This window comes from Orbicella faveolata, unplaced genomic scaffold, assembly GCF_042242905.1.
Source record: "Orbicella faveolata isolate gen_17 unplaced genomic scaffold, um_ofav_v1 contig_1, whole genome shotgun sequence".
In the NCBI taxonomy this organism is placed as follows: Eukaryota; Metazoa; Cnidaria; class Anthozoa; order Scleractinia; family Merulinidae; genus Orbicella; species Orbicella faveolata.
The window spans coordinates 10,146,418-10,171,806 of record NW_028301536.1 but is presented as its reverse complement, the minus strand read 5'-3'; the positions used below and the strand labels follow the sequence as shown (position 1 = coordinate 10,171,806).

At 37.9% G+C, this 25,389-nt stretch overlaps 1 protein-coding gene across 2 annotated transcripts in view; it reads right to left on the bottom strand.

Annotated features, from left to right (window-relative positions):
• LOC110056905 (delta-1-pyrroline-5-carboxylate synthase-like) overlaps window positions 1–25,389 on the bottom strand; it is a 187,160-nt gene that overhangs the window by 103,570 nt on the left and 58,201 nt on the right. Inside the window, exons 5-6 of one of the 2 annotated variants that reach the window (XM_089288517.1) lie at window positions 14,899–14,913; window positions 2,929–3,150 (exon numbers count right to left, since the gene is read on the bottom strand). In XM_089288517.1, the coding sequence (XP_089144643.1) occupies window positions 2,929–3,150; window positions 14,899–14,913 (237 nt within the window). The remainder of the gene's footprint in view (window positions 1–2,928; window positions 3,151–14,898; window positions 14,914–25,389) is intronic. The other variant, XM_020763461.2, reaches the window with a different exon arrangement.

Below are 25,389 nucleotides of genomic sequence, written 5' to 3'. Positions count from 1 at the left end.
GGGTTGAGCCAGTCGGTTCGTTCCTTAAATCTGTTAGCCTTTCGTCACTCCATTTCTTCACTGGTACTCAAAATTCTGCTGCCCAATTCCTGGAGAGTTGACATAAACGAAGCTGGTGATTCTTGACCGATGGAATAGCAACCATTTTCATTTCAAGTTGCTGAATTCTGCACAACATCCTGTTCCACATGGAATTCTCCACAATGATTTTCTTCTGCATCCAACTGAACTTCACAATAACTCTGATCAGCTGCTGCCATCCTGAAGGAGCTCAATGTTCAAAGAACGCTACTAAACTAAACTTTAATGGTCACCTGGACCACCCCAGCAACTAACGGTAACCACAACTAACTATGGCAACCAATAAACAAAGGGTCCTCATCGGGCCCATGAGGACTCTTGAGGCCGGCCAGAAGATCACATGATCCATCCCGGTCTGAGGCCGATGCAGCAGCAGCTGCCCATGTATGCCATCTGAGCTTGTTCCTTTTCTTCTCCACAGTTCTTCTCCATGTCTCTCTCGGTCGACCTAGTCTCCTCTTCCCTTCAGGTGCCCACATCAATGCAGTCCTCAAGATGTTGTCAGGACTTTTCCTCAATACATACCCTAACCATTGCCATCTTGACTGACACCGGTGTACTCCCTGTGGCTTTGTACAGCTCTTTGTTGCTCAGATGGTTGGGCCAGAATCTCCTCAGCACTCTCCTCAGGCATGTGCCCTGAAACACATCCAGTTTGTTGACATCAGTTGCTATCACCCTCCACATTTCGGCTCCATACAACAGCACGGACAGGATGTTCAAGTTCAAGATGCGCAACTTCTTCTGGCTGAATCTGACTGACCTCCAGATGTTCTGAAGTCTGGCGAATGCCATTCTTGCTAGTGCTTGTCGCCTCTTGATGTCTGCTTCTGTGCCGCCAAGTTTGTCAAGTACTGAACCTAGGTACACGAAGGATTCCACATCTTCCACCTCTTCTCCTTCTATCCTGATGTAGTCTGTACATCTGTGGTTCATCCTAAGCATCTTTGTTTTGCATGTGTTGATCTTAAGCCCAACAATGCCAGCAGTGGCTGCTAGCCTATTGGTCTTCTGCAGGAGATCAGCAAATCTGCTTGAGATTAGAGCAACACCATCAGCATAGTCCAGGTCTTCTGGGACTAATGTGAGTTTCCATCTCAAGCCACGTCTCTTATCATTTGTGTGCCTCATGACCCAGTCCATGATCAAGACAAAGATGAAGCCAGATAACACACACCCTTGCCGCTCACCACTCTTCACTTCGAACCAGCTAGAATACCTTCCACCTTCTGTGACGCAGCTTGAACTCTGATGATATAGCACTTTAAAAGTCCTGATAAAGACCTTAGGGATGCCATACTGCCCCATAATGTCCCAAAGTCTCTCTCTGATGATGCAGTCGAAAGCCTTCGAAAAGTCAGCAAAGTTAATGTACACTGGTGCTTGCCATTCCTGGCACTGCTCAAGGATGTTCTGAAGTGCAAAGATTTGCTCAGAAGTTCCCCTTCCAGATCGAAATCCTGCCTGCTCCTGCAAATCAACTTGTCCATGCCACTCTTCAATCTGTCAATGAGGACCCTGCATAAGATTTTGCTTGGTAGGAGAGTAGGGATATACCACGGTAGTTATCACTGAGTGATGTCACCCTTCTTTGGCACTTTCACTATAAGTGACTTCTTCCAGTCCTCTGGTACACATTGTTCTTTCCAGATAGTGTTAATAAGTGGAGTTGTTTCACAGCATCCTTCTCGGAGCACTTGAGCAACTATCACATAAAGTGCTTCATAGCAACCAGCATGCCACTACAGGTCAAAATGTCTTGTCGTGCAGCTTTACTACATCAACAAACAACAGCCGTTCACAGGACAAGTATCTACACCACAAAAAACGATCTCACCTAAACTTCAGCTGACTTTGGTCATGATTCATCCCACTTTTGACACCAAAAGTAATGCACATGCATGACAACAACTTCCACTCCAATAGTCCAATGGCCAACGGTTTAATGAATCGACTCCTAACATACAGCTTACTCGTACATGGCAAGTCTACTCTCACAAACAAAGCAACTACACAATGTGAGTCTCCTATATACCCCACATTACGAGTCCATTACGCATTCAGTACTCGCCATATAACCGTCTCTTCATCTTAGAACTTGCGCTGGCATTACATTTAAATATAACGGTTCTAAATCTTAGCACACTCACCATAGCTCGTGCAAACACTACATCAATTTCGTTACAATTGTGAAGCAAACATCTCTCATCTGTCAGTATTTAATAAAGATCCAGAATTTCCATATGAAGAAATTACGTGCACAGTCTTATTGACCTGGTTCAGATGGCTTTTTGCCAGCAGAGTGTTTTAGAATCATACCGAGGAGCCCTAACTTAAGGTGAATATTTCAATTTCCCTCTGTAATTGAAACAAGTATTTATAAAGTATTTATGAACATTTCATCAAGTTCTGGGTAGTATAAGAAAATGAAATAAACATCCATTTGAGGATGTGCATTCATTTGCTCAATGGATGCTTTCAAGGCCCATAACAATAATGTATTTCCAATCAAAACCTTTCAGAAACCCGCTCAAAATCCTACAAGATTCTTTGAGAACAATACTTTGGCAACATTCAGTGAAAGCTGCACCTAGTTATATAAGAAAGAAAGATAGAAAACTGGGAAAACACTGCGGCTACTCACCAACATATCTACATCAACATATCATGTTGAAGTGCGTGGGAAAACCAGACTATCTTACTTACTTACTTACCTAATTACTTCTTTACTTACTTAACTACTCACTAAAATCTATGCAAATTTACCACATTCTTTAACTCATCAGCCCTGCAAGCAACTTGGTTTCATACAGTATGACTCATTGGCAATTATAACTAGTTACACACCTTCACTTTAGACTCCATGCCTCCACGACCAACGCGGGACTTCTCTCCAAATTCAATATTGCTAACATCAGTTGGTCTGAATGTGTCTAGAAGACGAGACTCTGGGAGGTCTGGAGGGCCACTGTAAATACCTTGCACATCTGATAACATCAAGAGTAAGTCTGCTTTCAACTCCACTGACAACAAGGAAGATAAGCTGTCATTGTCCTTAACACTGATCACCTAAAGAAAAGCCACAGTTAATCTCCTTCATTGGCATAATAAATCCAAGGTTAAGGGACTATTTGAGGGAAAGAATCAAACAGAACAGGACAGCACTCTGAGATGTAATGGTGATTTTAAAATCAAATGTACGCTGCAGGGAGAGAAACACACCATTTAGATAACTCTAATGGAAGGAGAAGTTCCAGGAGTAATTCTCCCTTGATACTGTACATAGAAAAAGCAATAAAAATACTTATAATTCTATCTATACCAAAATTTTTGAGCACAATTGGTTCCCTGTGCCTATTTGTAACACAATCACTCCACAATCACGTGGGTGTCAAATCGCAACTTTTTGTAATCGAATACCTACTATTGAAAAACTACAGCATTCACCTGTAAATTAAGTCTGCTTTAATGGCTTCCCTCGTATTGCTTCTCCAGTGTTTGAAAAACTTATAGAAAATACTACTGACTTTTTTGCTCAAACGTTCTTAACATCTTTTAATCTTGAAATTTGTTATTGGTACAGTTAGTTAATAATTGGCCATTATGTCATACCATTCAGCAACTAATCACACTTTTAATTTCAAATCAGCCCTGTTCTGCATGCTCATCCAATTATGAAATTACTTGCACAATTACTCCCTGAATTGCACTCCACTCGGAACAAATACTATTAATAATAACAACAACAAAAACAACAAATATTAGTTATTGCCAAGCTTGTTTGGTCAAGATGGCTGGATGTTGGCCAAGTTCATTTTTTACATGTTTATGGACAGAGATGGAGTCACGGTCCATAAACTCGCAAAAAAGGTTGAGCCCAATATCTAGCCATCTTGACCAACCAAGCTTGGTCAATAACGGATTTATTTTAAGGCTTTTGGGAAAATTGTTCTTGTGGGACACAGTTGGTAGCCTGAGCAGGTAAGATAGCCCACCTTGCCCACTTGGGTAGTGAATCAAAGCACAGGGTTGATTCATCTTGCCCACTCACAGAGCTAACCATATAAAAATAACATTTATCAAGCACCTGAGGCCTAAAGACTGCACTGCAAGACAGCTGCAAAGATTGGTTTCTTGTCTGCTATTTTCTCTTGACTTATAATTGTTAAATCAAACCAAGTTGTTCTTTCCTGTATCACTTAGCAATGTTGTGGTATGTGTCAATATTGCTTACTAATAAATCGTTTGCTTGAGTAACTTACAAACTCAATTTAAATTTACTTAAGCAATCCATCATGCTCAGATTCAATACAGTTTTAAGTTGCTGTTTTAATTTTTCGTGTGAAAAAATTAACAAAATCAGCTACCTCCTTGAGCAAGCTGTCAATGAGGTCACCACAGCCCGAGGCTCTGACTTGCACACAAAAATTAAATACGCCTGCAATTAGCATAGTTGACATACCATGATGTTGACTGAAAATGCATTATTTTCAACCTTGCATGGTCATAACTTACAAATAACTTTGTAATGAAAAACTGTTGCAGTCAGAAATACTTAATACAAACATGAACCAAATACTGTAGTATACCATTAAGAAGGTAAAAACCTCCAAAACTGAAAGAGTTGACTCCTCCAATGCTGTTTACACTTACGAGTGACTGCCTATAAAAATTGACCAAAACTGCCTATCAATGGAAGAAGCTGAAAAATTGATTTCGTTTGTATTTTGCCCATAGACAGGTCCTAGTAAGAACAGTAATGAAACATAGTTAGTTTTGGTTAATAGAGCTTTCTTTGGTAGAAATATGCGGAAAACAATTTCGCCCAGTTTGGGCTCAAAATCTACTTCCGGGTTTGGGGAATTTTCTCAATATTTGATTGCTTCATGCTCTGCACAACAGCTGCTTGAGAATCTTTCAATGGATTTTATATTCAGCTCAGGTCTTCATGGTATGACTGAGTGAAAAATAAAACAAATTGAAGTTAGTTTTGAGCTTCAAATGAGATCAAACAGACACGCAAAATTTTACGATGTGCTGAAGGCGAATTATTGCATTAAAACATCACCACATTTTTCTATGGACTATAACTAAAATACCGTAAAAACACTTTCCCGGGGTGACTATACATCCACCTGTTTGAAAATAAAAAAATAACTCTGTGTGACACAGGTATAGTCACTCTCAAATAAATATTCGTTTCCGACAACCTGCTCAAAGGAATCTTTAGAACTGTCGTATGTAGAAAAAATAATGAAAAATAATGACTTTTCCTTTGGGGATATCTGGATCACTCAGATCAAGGTACATCAAAGAAACCATTGAATCCACTCTTGTCCTTGATGCACCCTGATCCGAGTGATTTGGATCACTGGTCGTGATCAATATGACCCCAAAGGAACATATCCTTAAATGAACAGCAAACATCCGTCTTGTTTTCTTCTCCTCAATTGGTCACAGAAGATCGACTGTTTCCATGAAAAATTACTGCTTTTAAAATATATTATTTAATTAATCAATCAGCTAAAACTAACTGGTCACCAAAAAAGGTGGATTTAAGACTTACAAAAATATACCTGTTAATGTCTTGGTTTAAACATAATATTACAGAGCATTTCAGCTATTAAAAACCAAATATTCGTGGACACGTATCAAACTTATGTACATAACTTGGAAAAGCAAACCATCCAACACTGTATTTGTTCAATTTAAATTGAATACTTGCCATGATACTTACACCCTGGATGTCTTAATAATCTTTAATTTAAACTCAAGGTTTATTTAGTGCTTTTATAGCATTTAAGGTCAAAGCCCATAGAAAAATATGGCAATATTTTAGTGCTATAAATTTGTTTGCCACAAATTGTAAAATTTTGCGTGTCTGTTTGAGCTTGTTTCGGGCTCAAAACTAACTTTGATTTATTTTACTTTTCATTCAGTCGTACTATGAAGACCTCAGCTGAATATAGAAATCAATGACAGATTTTCAAGTAGTTGTTGTGTGGTGTGGGATGCAATCAAATATTCAGAAAATTCAGCAAAACCAGAAGTAGATTTTGAGCCCAATCAGGACAAAACCATATCATTTTTCCCAAATTTCTTCCAGAAAAACCTGTATTGGCAGAAACTAACTATGGTCCGTTTTTTTCCCCTAGCTTGGGCCAATCTATGGGCAAAAAATGTGCGAAATCGATTTTTCAACTTGTGGTGATGTTTGGTCTATATTTATAGGTAGCTGCTCTTAACATTTATTTGAAACATTACCTTTTAAAGAAATTCACCAATAAGCATTTCACCAAACCAAATGAATTGAAAAAACATACCAAGGAAATCTCCATAAACACAATAATGCAAATCAAACTGTGCAGGTGTCAAATAGAAAATTCTAAACAAAAGGTCACAGAATAATGTTAAAGATGATTTCCAGTCCATACTGCGCACTCACGAGTTTGTTTTTGATTATTGTTTTGTTTCACGTAAGACACAAAATAAAACATTTTGTAACTACTTACATGAAGTAAATTCAGTTTCAGGTTAACCACAATTATGGAGGCAAAGCTTTATGTTTATTTCTGTTTCCCTCTTTTTGATATGGTCACCTGTTGAAACCATTTCATAGCTGTAAAAATCAAAGAAACTGTTGGGAAAAGAATTTAAAATGCCTCCAAGATACATGTAAGGTAGGTGGTTTGTAATTAATAACACAGGAGTGTTGAGACTTAACAGTATGGACTAGAAGTCATCTTTAACAAAACTTTGTTTAAGATTGACTATCATTTAACATAAAGCCAAGAGAAATGCAAGAGGCAGACAAACATCATAGTCAAATTGCTATTGATAGGTAACTTGTGACCCATGGTGCTACGCTGGCCCGGCTTCTCTGCATTGTTACTAATACTACAGTATAAAATTATGAAAAACACAACAAAGTTAATGTTGTGACAGTCACAAAGTTAGACAGTCACAAAGTTGATCTGATAATTTTTCCAGTTCGTAAATCAAGCACAAACTGGCCACGGAAGCAGGATAAAGATCAATCAGGCAGGTGTTAGCGTTCATGCGGATGAGTGAGTGGAAAGGAAAAACGTACGCCATGGAATCGTTGGCAGTGTTCAAATAAAAACAAAGGGAAGCCACCTACTGAAAAGACTGTTGAAATGAAGGATGTCAAATCGAAGCACAAGACACCAATAAACAAATGCAGATGGTGTGGTTATGATAAAACACACAAGAAATGCCCAGCAATCGGGCAGCAGTGCAGATACTGCAAAAAGATGAATTATTTCTCAAAATTCTGTTTGTCAAAGGATGTCCATCAGTTACAAGAAGTGGCCAACTCCAACAAGGAAACAGAAGGGGACTGTGACCATGAAGAAAGCAAAGATGACTCGTTGTTTGTTTACTCAGTTAAGTCAAACTGTATTGCAGAAGACGAGCAGTTTTATGAAGTTTTGAGCTGGAAGATACTGAAGTTCACTTCCAGCTGGATAGTGGTGCAAAAGCTAATGTTGTGTCACTGAGCACTTACAATAATCTCAAGCAAAGACCACAAGCTCTGCTGAAAACAACAAATACTGTGTTGATTTCCTTCTCCAAGCACAGATTGAAACCTTGTGGAGAAGTGGTGGCGAGTGCGAAATACAAAGATAATGCCGAAGATGTCAAGGTTCTTTGTTGTAGAACCCGAAGTAGAATCAGTGCTTCATGGAAACATGTGTCAAACTTGGCCTACTAAAGAGAGTTCACCAGCTGACCAGCAACAAACCACCTGCAAAAACAGTGGAGTTAGATGACCATCCAGAGTTGTTCAAAGGATTAGGATGCTTGCCTGGGACGTATCATATTGAACTGGTTGATGGTGCTACCCCTGTTATACATTCCCCAAGGACGATACCAGTACCTCAGAGAGAGAAAGTTGTTGAAGAACTGAAAAGGGTGGAAAAGCTTGGAGTTATTGTGTGGCAATAGGAACCGACAGAGTGGGTGAACACACTAGAAATAGTTCAGAAGCCCAGCAGTTCAGTGAGATTGTGCATTGATCCGCAAGATTTAAATGCTGCCATAAAGAGGTCCCACTATCCTATGAAAAAGTGAAGCCTTGGAGCTGATGGCTCATAGCTGCCAGAGCTTATCCCGGTTTCTGTAGCATGAAACGGCTAGGAGTATTTCTACTCCCCATGGATGGGATGCTAGTCCATTGCAGGTCACTCCCCCGCAATTTGTTAGGTTTCCCCAACAATTCACCAGTACCCATTTATACTCCTGGGTGGAGAGAGGGACTGTGAGAGTTAAGTGTCTTGCCCAAGAACACCACACTGTGTCCCCAACCAGGGCTCAAACTGGACTGCTTGCTCCAGGGACGATCGCACTAACCATGAGGCCACCATGCCTCCCACGAAGTCCCACATGCCTCCCATCCTATGAAAACTGTTGATCAAGTTGCTACAGTAGCCATCTTCAAGGTGCCAAAAGTGGCTTCCGGCAGTTAAATTTAGATCTATGCACCTTCAACACTCCAATAGGTTCACAAGGCTGCCCTTTGGAGTAAAATATGCCACAGAAATCTTCGAAAGAACCATAGACCAGAGGGTTGAAGACCTAGATGGTGTTGAGGTCATAATGGATGATGTAATCATTGGAGGAGATGAAACAACACATGACGAACGACTGCAAAAATTTCTGGAAACTTAACAAAGAGAAATGCATGGTCTGCCAGAGAGAAGTACTTTACGTAGGACACTCGCAAACCGCAGAGGGCCTGAAGATTGATCCCCAGAAGGGTACAGCCATCCATGAGATGCCAGAACCAAAGACAAAAAAGATGTGAAACGGCCTCTTGGCTTTGTAATTTCTGAGCAGGTATCTGCCTGGACTGTCCACCATGGACACTCCCTTAAGACAGCTAGAGAAATCAGATGTATTGTTCCACTGTGACCATCCACAGATAGAGAGCTTCAGGAAGATCAAGCAACTTGTGTCACAAGCTCCAATGCTACAATACTATGTCAATAAGCCAGTAACTATCCAGTGCGATGCAAGTGGAAAGGGACTGGGAGCAGTGCTGTTGTAAGATAACAAACCTGTGTGTTATGCCTCCCGAGCACTTACTGACATTGAAACAAGGTCCGCACCATTGAAACCGAAATGTTAGCAGTCGTTTTTGCCTGTCACAAATTTCATCAGTACATGTATAGCAGGAGTGTTGTAACTGAGACAGATCATAAGCCTCTCCAAGCCATCAGCAACAAACCTTTACCGCAAGTACCACTGAGACTTCTGATATTGATCCTCAATATACATGGGTATGATGTGGAGATATGCTGCAGAATAATGACAATGGAGCCTATGAAGAATTCCAAGAGATAAATGTGGTCCTCTTAGTCTCAGATAAACAATATGAAGAATTCCAGGAGACAAAATTAGACCCCAAGCTACAAGTAGTTCTTACAATGGTAAAAAAATGGATGGCCACACAAAACTACAAGTTCCCTTGGAGGCAAGACCCTACTGGACATTCCAAGATGAAGTCCCCACTGCAGATGGACTCCTTTTCAATGGAACACGCCTAATTGTTCCAAAGTCTCTTAGGCCTGAAATGCTCCGTCAGATCCGCAAGAGTCATTTAGGAATAGTCGAATGCAGACAAAGCGCCAGAGAGGTATTCTTTTGGCCTGGAATGCCTTAGGAATTGAGCAACTGGTAGACAATTGTAGTGTGTGTACAGACTACGCCAAGAATCAGCCCTCTGAAAACCACTGAAGCCCTCAGTGCCACCATTACTTGCTAGGACCTATTTGAGTTTTGCGGAGAACACTATTTACTCTGTCTGCTACCACAGCAAATTCATTGAAGTTACAAAGTTGGAGTCTCTACGAAGTGGAACTGTGAGAGAAGAGTTGAAAAGGCAGTTTGGAGTCCATGGGATCCCTGCAGAGGTGGTATCAGATAATGGCCCCCAGTTCAGCAGTAGTGAGTTCAAATAATTTGTCAAAGATTATGGCTTCAAGCACATCACCATATTACCCAAAAGCCAATGGAGAAGTGGAGAGAGCTGTGCAAACTGTTAAGAAGTTGTGGGAAAAAAATGACCAGTACCTGGCCTTGTTGGATTATCGAACAACACCATTGCCAGACATTGACCTGTCTCCAGCCTTGGACAAACTCCGAAGTATGGAAACCAACCATTGTAGTCAAGCATCACCATACACCATGATCCTATGTGGTGCAGGCTGAAGATGGCAGAAAGTATTGCCGCAACAGGCAACATCTGCGAGTCTGGCCAGCACCTGGGCATGGTTGGTGTGAATGCAGAATTGCCTTCCTGAGCAGACCAAACTGTAGTACAGTTAGAATTCCCATCTTGTTGCCAGATATACCATCCCAGGAGCAAGACATGCACCCAGAACCAGCAAAGGAGAACATTACTGATCCATATGTCACCCGAAGTGGTAGAAAAGTAGTAGCACCGAACCGGCTTGACCTGTAGACCCATAAAACTACACACTGTGTTCAGTTTTTGATTTATTTTCTTTAAACCAGAGACGGTGACATTTATTTTAGTTCAACATATCATTTTACTTTCATTTGAAGTGTTTTAATTCTTATCAAGAAGGGCAGGATTTGACATAAAATGTTAGTTTACTCTCCCCTCCCTAGTCAGTCATGATGTACACTGTATGTCACGTGACTAAGCACATGCAATAAACACACTCAAAGTTGTCAGCCATCTTTGAATACCTGTTCTTACAATTATGGCGACTAAACCTGAATTTTTGGTCACCAAGGATGAAATGCTAGTTGCATTGGTGACCATATTGGTTGCAATTTCAAGCCCTGGGATGGCTTTTAAAATACTGTGCCTGTGTTAAACCTGCAGTCTTGTAAAAGGAAATGGTTAAATTGGCCCTTTTTTCGTTTTTCAGGGGCCATCTCTGATTACAACGCGGGATTCTCACAATGGCGTGGTCTGGCAGAAACACTGTTTGAGACATGCATCTATTAGCATGTGCATATCACACATGCTATTTTTAGAAAAGCTGTGTACCATAAATGATCAGCACTCGTCACAGCACATCTAGTTACCGCCTAACGATCTTACATTGCCTTGTTTCTCTGATAAATCTCCACAGATTTCTAAGTTTTATACGCCATATCAAAGCTAACTGAAAGCAGGTTCTGGAGAACTTAACAATTTAAAGGTCAAGATGTGCTAAACAGTATAAAAATCATGCTGCATTTCACTATAGCTACTGCTGAATTGTAACACGATCCTCGTATCTTTCAACTTCACAATACTAACCGTGTCAGGTAAATATTATTCTCAACAGATTTCTAAATTTAATACACCATTTGAAAGCTATGTGAATGCAGATTTCGTACTTTGTTACCATTTTGAGGCCACAAGGCTAAATAATCATGCTGTATTTCACTAAAATAACCGTCAAATTGACTGTTAAGAGCCACTGCCTGTAAATATGGAGAATCCAACGACAGGTTGGAAAATTCATGAAACTGTGTGAATATGAAATCCAGGCAAGTTCCCTTCTTTCTGTACCGGCCTGTTGAAAATGTGCAATTTTGCATAAATTCCATCGGCCATCTTGGTTGATTGAGCGGTATTTCGAACTTTCCTAGATTTCACAAAAATGTGAGGTCGCTGGAACTTTGAAAGTATATTTCTGAAAATACTTCACCAAAAGGGTCTTTTCGATGCAACCAAAGAAAATCCGAATTTTCCGACCTGTCGTCGTATTCCCCATATTTACAGGCAGCAAATCTCTACAAAATTCTATGATCAATGCATCATTTAAAAGCTAAATGAATACAGGTTCCCAACTATGATAAGGAGATCAAGATGAGCCGAGTACCTCAACTGACCAAGACTCTGCATTCACTGTGGAGGAGCACTATATTCAGGGCTGACAGGCTGTCACTAACCTTGCCCAAAACAAGTATGGAATATTTTGCCTTCTAAATTATCCCTTTACGGCAGCTTTATCTCTCTGTGTTAGTACCATGGGCTATGAATCACAGTAAGTTTCCCCTTGTTCACACACCACGACTGGTTCCACCAGTCAATACCATTTTGAATTTGCCAAATTTAAACTTGGAAAATTCCACCTGATTTTTTCAAGTTTCAAGTGAAACGTCACGCATGTGCAATTCATGACATTGTCCCTTTAATGTCCATTCTATTCACTGACTTGCTGTGGTTCTGGTTAAAGCAGGAGTATGCCAAAGGGTGTGTGGGTACAAGGAGAAGGCAGAGAAATTCCATACTTTTATGACTTATGCTTATAGTTAAGCATCAGTGACAACAAGCCTTAAGGTGGCTGAACACAATATTTCCGTGCACGTTCTTGCTGATGCAATTCAGCGGGTGCACAAGGATCACAAAAAGCAAACATGGTGCTGATACAGCAATCATTTTATTTGCTCAATGCCCGTGCTATCTGTGCTATTTTTCTTCATAATTGAACACAGTGTATTTATTGTTTTGTCTTTTATTAGAAATGTATGTTAGAAAAGGTAATGTTGCAAAGAACCTAGCAATTTGCAGATTTTTCATTAGTACCGAAAGAACCCAGTTAAAAGCAGCGCATCCATAGTATGTCAAAAAATTGTGATTGAATACAGTATAGCTTTCTCAGAAATACATCTATTTCTTGAGAACCACTCAATAGAATTTCAGGAAATTTGCCACAAAAATACTTTAGGAAATAAGTAACTGGAGCATCGAAAAAAATTTACATTTAACAGAAGAAATTCTAGATATTCCAGTTAACCTTCTACAAGGGATAATTAAAATCTCTTTGTTAAGCTATCATTAAAATAGTGTTAACTTGTGAGCATCATTACAACCATGCAAATGATAAAGAAAATCAAATGACTAGATTTTCTGCAAATAAACAAAACCGATTTTAAAGGCCTGTTTATATTTATTCATGTTGCTATGGCAATAGCACATATGTCAGCTTAAGTATAAAAAAATACAAAGTTTTTGTCGTCAACTTGCGTGCTGCCATTTTTGGCGACCAAATGATCAAGGGTTTTAGAGGAAAAGGTGAATGAAACACAGGTATCCAAAACTGTGTTCAGCCACCTTAACCCTTTAATTCCTTTCTATTAAATATGGTGCACTGACAAACAATGACTCAACATGTGTGCTATTTCATAACAATGGAGCGTTTCAAGTTAATGAAGTATCCTTTATTATTCTGGGGAATTGCTCTGTCAAAAGATGCACAATTTGACAAATAACATCTTAACTGAGCTTGTTGCTTTTGGGCAAATTTGGTAGTTTTTACATGTAGTGATTGTGCATAAATAAGGGTATGAAAACTACAAATTTGAAAGTAACCCACCCTGGAATCAAATTATACTTTTTAACTGAAATTTTGCCAGACACGAATACTGCAAAAAATCTACACACATCCATTACAAATCCATGGGGGGTCAACTGTCAACGAAAACCTTGTCATAATCGAAATAACAAGTTTTTCTTTTTAAAAGCCATATATAACGTTCCATACTCCTCTTTCCTTGTTTTGCAAAAAAACAAAAATTTAACGGGTTAAGGGTTTCAGATGCATGTGAGTCAAGTTTTATAGTGGCATAAAAGACTTAAAACAGTACAGACAAATTCTATATCATTATTTTTTTTTCACAAAAAACATTAAAATGAATTCCTGTCTTTAATTTATGTCTCTCATTTAATTCTTTATTTCACTAGCACTATTTGTACCCTGCTTTTTTGCACTCCTAAAATAATGACACTCAGCTTGACAGCCTTGCCTTCTGTGATTTCAACATGCTGGATGTTGTGCAAGATCTACATGTATGGTAAATGCCAGGTATAAAGTGTGGAAATATTATCATTTTTTCAATATCAGTGAAGGTCCTTCTACTAAGGAAAATAACAATGTGGAATACTTATCAGCAGACTTACTGGATTATTTGACAAGAAACAGATGAAATGTGGATGGCAACAGGCCTGTTTCCGGTTTATTTCATGATACACACGTACTTCAGTGTGCATGTGGAAACGTTTATACACCATACCTTGATTCTTTATCACTTGCAGCCTGTTATAAGCCATAGAAATGTTTTTTTTTTCCTTTGAAACTATATTTATCCAAAACTGCACTTATCATGAAGACATTTTACCAGTATCTGGTTTGTTAAGTCATTAGTGAAAGGCTTCAAATGAATGCCAAAGATTAAGATGGATGTAATGGAATGTTTGTAGAGATATTGTGTTACGCTTTAATGCATGCATCTTGGTGCATGGCCTCTAGTCATCATTTTGATTTCAGCCAATCATCTGCTTTTGTGTGATAACTTACATGTAATTTCATAACAGTAAGAACAAAGACTATGCGTTTGCCTGATAACCTGGCTTAATTGGCCAAGTAAAATGCTGTTCTACTACTCAACTGTTTCTACACACTGATTTTATTACCATGTTATAACCATAACAGACAAACTGGACAAAACAGCCTATATAAGCAGATCATCCAAAAGTAATTAAGTCACTATAGCTGTAGCTTCCTGAGCTATAAGTAGATGAGTAGGTAAGAAAAGACAGCTTGAACTTTCTAAAAGGCTGTATTCTGATTAGATATCAGTTAAGATTATTAACCTTGTTGGAGGTTAGTAGTTTTCAATCATCATGGTCAATCATCATGGTCAATTGAACCCAATTCCCTAAATGAGTGTTTAATTTATTTCAGAAATCCTTTGGAGAAAACTCGAGGGAATGAACTTTCAACAAGAGCCTTATTAGTAGTTTGACTTGTGAGAGAAAACATCACTTACCGGTCCTTTCCTCATCTTATCAAGATTCCAGGATATGCATGTAAGGGAAGGAGACAATAATTATTTTAGAAATGTTTTAAGTTACCTTAATTTTAGATATAAGTAGTATAAAGCTAATCAGACTGATCAGATAATTTCAGATTTCAAAGCCAATGAAAATAGTCAAACATCCAGTGCACAAACAAACGTTTTAGTCATACATACAGTAATTATTATTGTATAATGCGGTTGCTAGAAACCAAACTTAAAGTACACAATACATCTGAAGACAAACAGAAATTGACTAGAAACCAACAGCACCTATGAAAATAAATTGCAATTAAAAGATGAAAGCACTACCTTACAAAAACTCAACATGAATATGATGAGCGGCAGAGAGAAACTCTCCCAACAGTGAACAGCACATAAACATACCACATGTAGTTTAGATAGAGTGATCAAAAGGCAACAACAAAACTAAACAAATTAATGAAGCTTAAAAAACACAAAATATTATTATCAACCAGCAGTTCATAAAATGAAAGAAAAAGATCTTAGTTTATGACCTTGCACGCATTAATGAGAGATGGATGGGCAGAAGAAATCTCTTAGGTTGTTGCTCTACCCCTAAACAATGTGAGCCTGTTAAATCACTAATAATGTATACAGGAAATCTTATTTAATAACAATGTGCAGGGGTTTCATTAAGGGCTGGGCACCAGTCAAGTTGATTGGCTGAGAACAGAGCTTTGCCCGGCTGCTTCATTGATAATTTAAATAGTACTGTTGCTGTCCCATGTTATTTCCCGGAGGAAGACAGTCTTCTAAAAAAAAAAGCTTATTTCAAGTCACAGAAAACATGATTTTGTCAGCTATAGTACGTGTTATCACTCTTGTATCTTCAAATTGCAAACCAAACTCACCTGTAAATTTGCTCAATGATGCATTGTGGAAACTTGTTATATGCATGAAAACCCAATTGAAATGTGTCAAAATCACGTGCCAAATAACTCAATATTTTTCTGCGCCACTGAAGAAAGAAGTCCAGTTTCATGTGAAATAAACTTTACATTGCAAAATATACTGAAAGAGTTTATTTATTTAGTATGTCAAAAAAGCACTGCGAAGTGAATAGTGAAAAGTTTCTCATGGATAGTTTTCCTAAGGACAAGTAACTTACTCACTTTTTTGTATAGGAAACTTCATTAAAAGAGCCTGTTTTGATTTTATAGTACTGTCTTCATGTTGTCAGATGTACTTAAATGTATTTCTGCATTTCCCTGCAAGGGTAAATGGTCTGAAATTGACCGTGAAGTCCAATTACCACTGGTGAAAAAACTCCCCAGTTCACGGTTCATCACTATAAATTTAGCGCGAAATAGTATGAAAACACAATATACATCCTTTTTTTTCTGTTTCTGGCTCTTTGTCTATAAAGTGTGAAGGAAGTATGCAATTTTTTCTCAGCCTGGCCTGGCTGGCCCTAGAAAGCGACAAAGCTATAGATAGTCATCACAATCAGTTTGCTATTTTCACTGGTTGCCTAGCATATGACCAATTTATTCTCTGCTGGTATGAGTTTCAAGTTTCATTTTCCCACAAACAGCAGACAAAAATACATAACCTGTCTGCACTGAATTAAAAATAACACGTTCAGTTTAATCCTTCACCTGGACATTGAAAAGCTTTATTCTGTGCTATTAAGTCACTTTTAAAACAATGGAAAGAAGCCATCTAACACCTCATGTATAAAGTCTCTTTACAGTATACATGTAGATGCATGCAGAATTTTGCTTGTGTGGTTTACTAAAACAACTCTTGCAAGTTTGTTTTTGCTAGAAACCTGTCAAAGCCAGTAATTACATGTATGGAATACTGAATATAAATTATTGTGATACCAACTTTTTATGTAATCAGACTGAGTAGCAGATTATGAAAACTGATTTATCCACTTTTATGCTTCAAATTACAGGAAAATGCATCCTGCTAGTCTTTGATTTCAAAATTTCTGGGCGGGAATACTCAGGACCCTCTAGCTTATCAAGGCCCTATGGGCCTTATACTTGTTTTGCCCTGTTGTCATATGCTAATGCCCACCTGCTAAAAAACTTATTGAAACCCCTCAATGTGATAACAATGAAAGTCAGAAAACCTTGAACACAAGTTTTGATAGCAGAGCTCCAGCAGCCCAAAGGGCTGCCAAGCAGAGCCCCATACTCATATGGGAAAGAAAAGGAAACCCATGAATGGATTTTCACACGGTTATCATGGCTAACGGTATTGCTCATGGGCGCGTATGCACGACGACGACAACGATGACGACGACGACAATGGCGGTGGAGTTGCCAAACATGGCGGCCATACTCCAGCTAATAGGTTGGCAGAGACATGCCCCCTCTGTTTGTAGCGGAAGAATGCCATTTTTCTTGGCAGGATTTTTAAAGAAAAGAAAACTCATTTCTATTTGTTATGTCGACAAACGATAGCAGAGGTTGATCTAATGTTTTTAAGATGGGGTTGCACTGAGGCAAAAAAACAGAAAGCAGGAATTAACAGGCAAAGAAGTAGTGAAGATCGCGAAAAAGAGCGGGCCAGCGCTGGGGAAAGAGGCGAAACAGTACTGAACAATGCCGTGAATTATCGCGAGTCAAGGGCTAGAGAAAGGAGGTGAAATAATACCAAACAATGCTGTGAACCAAAGCTAACGAGAGCCATAGAAAGGAGGCGAAAGTACCCGATATATTGACTCAGAAGACTGCAGTCCCAAGTTTTAACTGATTCGTGCGACATGACGCTGTGCAGCCGTGCAAGAAAAGTCACATGATTTGGTCAGGTCATGAACAAGAGAAATCAAACATGCCTGAGTGTTTAGAGAAATTACAAAACAGTAAACACAGTGGAAAAAAGTGGTCAATTGGTTGATCTATCAAAAAGATTAGTTCAGTTCAATCTTCACAACTTTTGCTGCAAGTTTCTACCTGGAAGATTTACACTGGCCGAACTGAATTGGCAACTTGCGGTAAGTGACTTTTGTTGTTGCGTTTGCTATGAAAATTAACAAGTTACCTCGGCGATATAAGCTTATTTTCAATTGGAATCCATTTTAAAGTCTTCCTTATTTGAAGCCACGCTGTGAGATATTTTATAAATTACATCGTTTTAATTTCACTCATCTCTAAACAATGACACGTGAATCGCTTGGTGGAGGTTGTTGTAAGTTGTAAACAAATTAAGTTTTCAGCCGATTCTTATCGTCAACTTAAGCTTATAACCTCACGTCTAAAAATAAGCTTAACCAAAACCTTATTTGTAAACACGGCCGGGTGAGTTTTGAAGTTTTCTCTGTGTTAGTTGGCACAGCCGCCTCGTAGACTGCTAAAATTTCTTCTTCTGTTGTTGAAAACTAAGACAGGTGTACAAACCATTTTAAGCCGAAGTGAACAGGATTTGCTAAATTTACTTTTGACGTTCCTATGTGAAGATTTGCATAGTGTGATTACAAAGTATGGAGATTTCCTCATTTTGTTTTATTTGCATGCATGGTTTGGCGAAATGCTTGGGTGAATTCCCAGGTTAATTTGGTTGAAGACTGGCAAAGCTACCGCCAATAAAATGACTGCAAAGCTAAATTGGCAAAAATACACACTGTAATATTCAAATTTTAGAGTGAATAATTATTAAACTTTAACACTGCAAGTTAAACGAATTTTCTTTATCCTTTCTTTCATTCAGTTACCTTTCATTGAGAAGTTATTTGCTGTTGATACTCAGATGAAGTGATATGCACATTGTGTTTATAATGTGGATTTCCTTGTTTTAATTTTGTTGTCTGTCCAATTAGTTTGGTTTGGTGAAATGCTTATATAGTCCAAATGTCAAGTAGATTGTGCACATAAATCCTGTCTGCAATTAAAGCTCTACTTTGATTTGGATTTACTATTTCATTTTATTAGTGCCACTGCTTTTGGTTGGGGGTACATGGGCCCTATTTTCTTAATGAGAGGTTATGCCCCAATGCAGTATTTACACTTAATATGAGAATTGTGAAAGAAACTCTGGAATTGTTTTATGAAGAAAAAGTCAAAGGAATAATTATTCGTGCACGAACCCGTTGGCACGAGCACGGTGAGAAAGGTACCAAATATTTTTGGAATCTAGAAAAGAGAAATCATATCAAATAGCATATGAGAAAATTAAATATCAATGGTTCGATTACCACGGATCCATTTAATATCTTGTACGAACGACGCTTTTTTCAAGAGTTATACATGAGTAGGAACAAGAGCAATGAAGTGATTGAAACTTTCCTAAAAGATTTATTAATTCCCAAACTTTCAGAAGAACAAAAGATGTCATGTGAGGGTAAAATCACTTCAGAAGAATGAGCCTTGCTTTTAGAGTGTTTCCAAAATGACAAAACTCCTGGGAACGATGGAATTCCCATTGAATTCTACAATAAATTCTGGCCATTAATTAGTGAACCTTTTATTCAATGTACAAATGAATGCTTTGAAAAAGGTGAAATGTCATGCTCGCAAAGACAAGCAGTCATAACACTTATCAAAAAGAAAGGAAAGGACCGCTCTTTTTTGGATAACTGGTGACCAATCTCGCTTGTAAACATGGACGCAAAAATTATGTCTAAAACTATAGCCACTAGAATAAAAAATGTCTTGCTAAACATTATCCATCACAATGAAACTGGTTTTATAAAAGATCACTATATCGGTGAAACAGTACGATCAATTTTTGACATAATGGACTTAACAGCCAAACAAGATATTCCCGGTTTGTTGTTCTTCATTGACTTCCGGAAGGCCTTTGATAGTTTGGAACTTAATTTTCTTCAAAGATGTTTAGAATCATTTAATTTTAGTCCAAATTTTATTCTTTGGGTAATGACTCTTTATAAAAATATACAAAGCTGCATTATTAACAATGGCATCACCTCTCATTACTTCACAATTAAACGAGGAGTTAGGCAAGGAGATCCACTTTCTCCATATCTCTTTGTGGTGGCCATTGAAACCTTGGCTATTGCAATTAGACAAAATTCAATGATAAAAGGCATCACTGTTGGCGAGAAAGAAACAAAGTTACTCCAATACATAGTCAACACAACAGCAGTTCTCTTGGAAGTTAACTCGGCTCAAACTCTTTTCAGGCTGCTCAACAATTTTAAGAAGCTCTCAGGTTTAGAGGTTAATCCCACCAAAACTGAAGGAATGTGGATTAGATCTTCAAGAGAAAATAAAACAAAACCCTTTGGCATTAAATGGCCAAATGAACCAATTAAAGCCCTAGGGGTTTATTACTCTTATGATCAGAAATTACTACACGAGAAAACTTCATAGAAAACCTGGACAGTGTTAAGAAACTTACAAACATTTGGTCTGCAAGAGGTCTCTCCCTCTATGGAAGGGTAACAATAATAAAATCCCTGATTGTCCCAAAATTTGTTTATGTATTGTCATTAACTACCCCCAAGGGAGTTGTCCAAGAACTGAACCGATTGATTTTTAAATTTCTATGGAAAGGCGTAGACAAAGTCACACGTTTGTCTGCAATAAATGATTATGAAAAGAGTGGACTGAAAATGATTGATTTAGAAACAATGATTAAATCCTTACAACTAGCCTGGCTAAAGAGAATTTTCAGCGAAAATGATGGCACATGGAAAAATTACTTACATCACATACTAAAACGCTTTGGCAGCCCTTTCTTATTTCATGGCAATTATAATATAAAGGATCTCACAATCTCTTCTCAATTTTATACTGAGTTGCTTCAGTGGTGGGCGGATTTTCAAGACGAGCTCTCTGCAGAGAAAACGTGGCACAATGTAACATGGAATAACAAAGACATTCGTATAGATAATAAACCAATATTCTATACGACATTTTTCGAATCTGGTATTACGCATGTAACTGACCTTCGATTTGATTTAAATATTACAGAGTCCTATACTATTATTACAAAGAAGATGAAAAAAGCAAATATTTTGGTATGGGCAGGTCTCAGACATGCCGTACCATCCCACTTAATTTCAAAATCCAAAACAAATAATCGCACCTTTCTCTCCTATCTCCACTCTCTCTCTTTCTACTCTTTTCTTCACACTAATTTTTTTATTAACTAACTCATTAACTGAATGTCACTGACTGTTTTCTTCGTTATGCATGCATACTTTTTTGCTCCTTGAAGAAAGTTTCAGTTCCTTCCTGGCTGTTTCCTTTGTCCTGTCTCCTGCCAATTCATTTGTGGTATAACTTTGTGAATTCTCTATTCTCGTTAAATTTTATCTCGTCAGGGTGATAGAATGCACTCTCGCTACAATTTTCAGGAAAAAAGGAATAGTTTTATTAATTTCTTTTTACTTTGTGTTAGGACCTTTTTAGCATGCCCATAATTGGCCCATGGGCATTACAGGAGAATAATTTTATTTTTTTATTTTAGTCACACATGATGTTTTATGATTTTACTGACGTATACCAAGTAAATGTAAATAATGCACTAGAATTAGCCAATCAGAGTGTGCATTATATCAGTTTTAAACACAAACCATATGTAATAAATGTATGTAAATGATATTCTTATGACAGAGAACTGCGCTGTCAAAATGTCTCGGGAACCTTCATTTTGATAGTCTATTATTTTCCACCATACATGTACCTAGCACAGAAGCTCACCAAATCCTAACTAATGACCAACATGTGTGTATCTCTGGCCTTTGCTGTGTACTACGTGTATATTCTGTTATCCTGCCTTAACTGCTAGAAACAATTTTGACAGAGCTGTTTCAACAGTTTCACTTAAATTAATTTCCAGTAACAGTGCTACATTTAGCAGTGTTATTGAGTACGAACTTTATGGAGGGTTTTAAATTTTTATTTTTTTACGATTACAGGAGACAACAAAATATACATGTGTATACATAACCTGATATTGGTGTTGGTTGCGAATTGTAGTTCATAATAGTCATCCTATTACAAGTAAGGGGGAAAAGTTCAGAAAGTTTAGAACATCTCTTCCCCCGGCACACCTCCTGTCTACAGGTGCAATTATTGAGAGGTTATATATATGAAGCATAATGTAAAGTTACAGGTATAAACTTAACATTAAAATCTGACATTTGAATGCCTCCTTTGTTAAAGTTAGTCATTATTTAATTGTTATCACTCCCTGTGAATTCATAGAATCCAGAGGCAAATTACCACCTAATGTGGAGGTCCTGTCTTCAAGTTAGTGAAAATGACACAAAAAAAGTTACAATGAAAGTAAAAAGAATTGTGAACGTTGATATGGTGTACATTGTAAATCACGTAAAGATATTTGGTGAGTGCCAAAGGCATAACATTTCATGTATTGCTTTTTCAGGACAAATTATATACATGTAACAGTGACGTTTTGAAAGGTGTAATCAGAAAAATAATGAGTACATTGTCCAGGCAGTACCAGTTTATGGATGGCATATGCAGACAGTAAAAGGAACTGTAAGCACTACTGGGTAAGTTTGTTTTATGCTTTTGACCTCTTGTACTTGGATTTTGTGTCATTTCATCACAAGAATAGGTGATGAAAGATGCAATAGTTGTTGCAATTTATTTTTGAAGGCAAACTTATAAGTCTGCCAATGCTGGATAACAACCATGTATGAACTGAAAGTAAAGAAAACACACTGTTAAAGATGGGGCAACCCTAAAACCCGGAAACTGGAATCCCGAATCCAGAACAAAAAACCGGAATCCACAAATCAAAGAAAACAAGTTCTTCAAATCCTCGAAAATTGTTTTGCTTAGGTTTTTGCCTCTAAAAAATAAGCGGCCAAGTAAAAAGGACCTCAAACTTAACCTTTTTTGAAACAAAAATTCCCCACCTGTTGAAATTCGTGCAACCATTATTTCTAGTGAGGGCTATGATTATGAGAATCTTAGTAAAGTGCATAGTAATTTTAATCCAAACACATCTAAAATAAGCTTGCTGGTAATAAACTGCACGGCCATGGGCCAAGCGCGGTTCATGTTCTACGTGTGTTTTTTTTTTGTCGGTGACCAGACCCAAACTTCCTCTCGGCCAAATTTTGAATCATGCAACCTGTGATGTTTATTTGCCAAAAGCTGCTGAAACATTAATACAAGGACAATGTTGCGGGTATTGTTTTCTTTATTTGCTTATATAATTATATTTTCTTTTGGTTTTATCGACGCATTGGATTTGAAGGGAAATAATAAATACGCTAAAAACGCTTAAAAAGGTTATTACATCAGCCATGGAATGCGCTGACGTTGCAGCTTTCATTTTCGTGACAAATAAGATTGTGTTTACTTTGCAAGTTTATTTCGCCAGAAGCGACAGTCTTTAATTTATTTGCAATTTTGTGAGTATTTCTTGTGGGTTTCGGCAAATGAAGTAAATTCTTTGGCTCTTTCATCGCAGAAAGTTAAGAGATTTGAAGAAAAATTAAGTACTTGCCGAGGTAAACAAGAGCTTGCCAGAACTTGCAACGTTTAAGTCAGTGCTAGGAGTGTGACTTGCATGACTACTTCAAAGCACAAACAAATTAAATTTTGACTTTTCAGGAAGAAAGCTGTTTATTAGAAGCGTTATTAATAATCTCTTCCTCATACTTTAATTTGGAATTTTGAAAGACTGGCCATAAAAGGGTGTTGGGTGTGAATATCTTCTGGAACTGCACATTCAGATTTAATAAGCAAGAACATCAGTATTTATCCTGACAAACTCTGATTTTCTTTTGGAAGCTGAACTCATATGCAGTTGTACAGTTATATGTGCAACCAAACAGCCTGGATGGCCCTTTGATTGGGACTGTGTGCATTGTTGTGACTTGCAATGTTCCAGTTTCTTGTTTAAAGCAAATTGCATTTGCTCTCAAAAGCAAGTCGCCAAGTTCATAACAGTTACATACGTTTTCTTTGCATCTCAGGACAGAGCCTGCTACTGTGAAAGTTGGGGTACCAACCCCTAGCATTTGATTCACTACTGACATTCAGTAAACAACTAACAATGAAGCACACTGTATATCAAAGAAAGGAATGATAAGTTAATAAAGATGGTGAATTTTAAGCTCGGTAATGAAATGTGAAGGTGAATTAATCAACATGACACAAGCATGGGACAAAGAAAAATTCTGAGTCCCTGACAGGAATTGAACCCATGACCTCCCGAACACCGGGCGGGTGCTGTATCCACTGAGCTACAAGAACTCATGGAGAGCAAGGTCATTTAACTGAGTTCATATATGACAGGTGTCCTGCATACTGCTAGGATCAACACTATTGAAGTCATCGTGAGTAGTGATAAGTTAATAAAGATGGTGAATTTTAAGCTTGGTAATGAAATGTGAAGGTGAATTAATCAACATGACACGAGCATGGGACAAAAAAAAAATTCTGAGTCCCCGACAGGAATCAAACCCATGATCTCCCAAACACTGGGCGGGCGCTCTATCCACTGAGCTACGAGAACTCATGGAGAGCAAGGTCATTTAACTGAGTTCATATATGACAGGTGTCCTGCATACTGCTAGGATCAACACTATCGAAGTCATCGTGAGTAGTGATAAGTTAATAAAAATGGTGAATTTTAAGCTCGGTAATGAAATGTGAAGGTGAATTAATCAACATGACACGAGCATGGGACAAAGAAAAATTCTGAGTTCTGGACAGGAATTGAACCCATGACCTCCCGAACACCAGGCAGGCACTCTATCCACTGAGCTACGAGAACTCATGGAGAGCAAGGTCATTTAACTGAGTTCATATAAAAAAAATTCACCATCTTTATATTTCATAATGACCATCCAAGTTCCAGCTGAAACTATTAAATCGTTCGCAATTTATCTCACATACATGTTCGATTATTTTCATTAGTAAGAACATTCCAAAAAATATCTGAGGAGCTCTGCTTTTAGGCTTGGCTAAATCTATATTATTTTGAGGTTTCATAGTATTAGTAAGGCCATTGATCAGATGTGAGAAGAAACCACAAGAAACGCAAACACACACTTTTTCTCAAACAGTCACAAAACCACAGTTCAATTGGTTGTCTTTTACAAAGTACTATTGGCTGTTACATTACCTTGTGTTCTTTCTCACCACTGTAACATTTTTCATTTGTGAATGCAAAGAAAAATCCCAGCAATTTTATAAAATGAGGTGAGGTTCAAAACTGACATGATAAAAATGTTCTTTTTTCAGATTTCCTGAAGAGCTTGATGTGCTTGTAAGGGATTTTACATGTACTGCATCCAAACTGGATAGACTTGGGACAAGAGTGCCTTTTTAATTGATCGCTGGGTAGTAACTTTAACAGTAGTCACAATAATACATGGCTAACTGTGTTATAATTTCCATATATATTAGAACACAATATTAGTTCTCACAAACAGTTTTAAGTGTCACAAATATTGGAGGAGCTAACACATTTAAATTCAGAGGTCTTTACAAAATCCTCACAATAACACACTGCACAACTATTTTGTGATGTTCATAA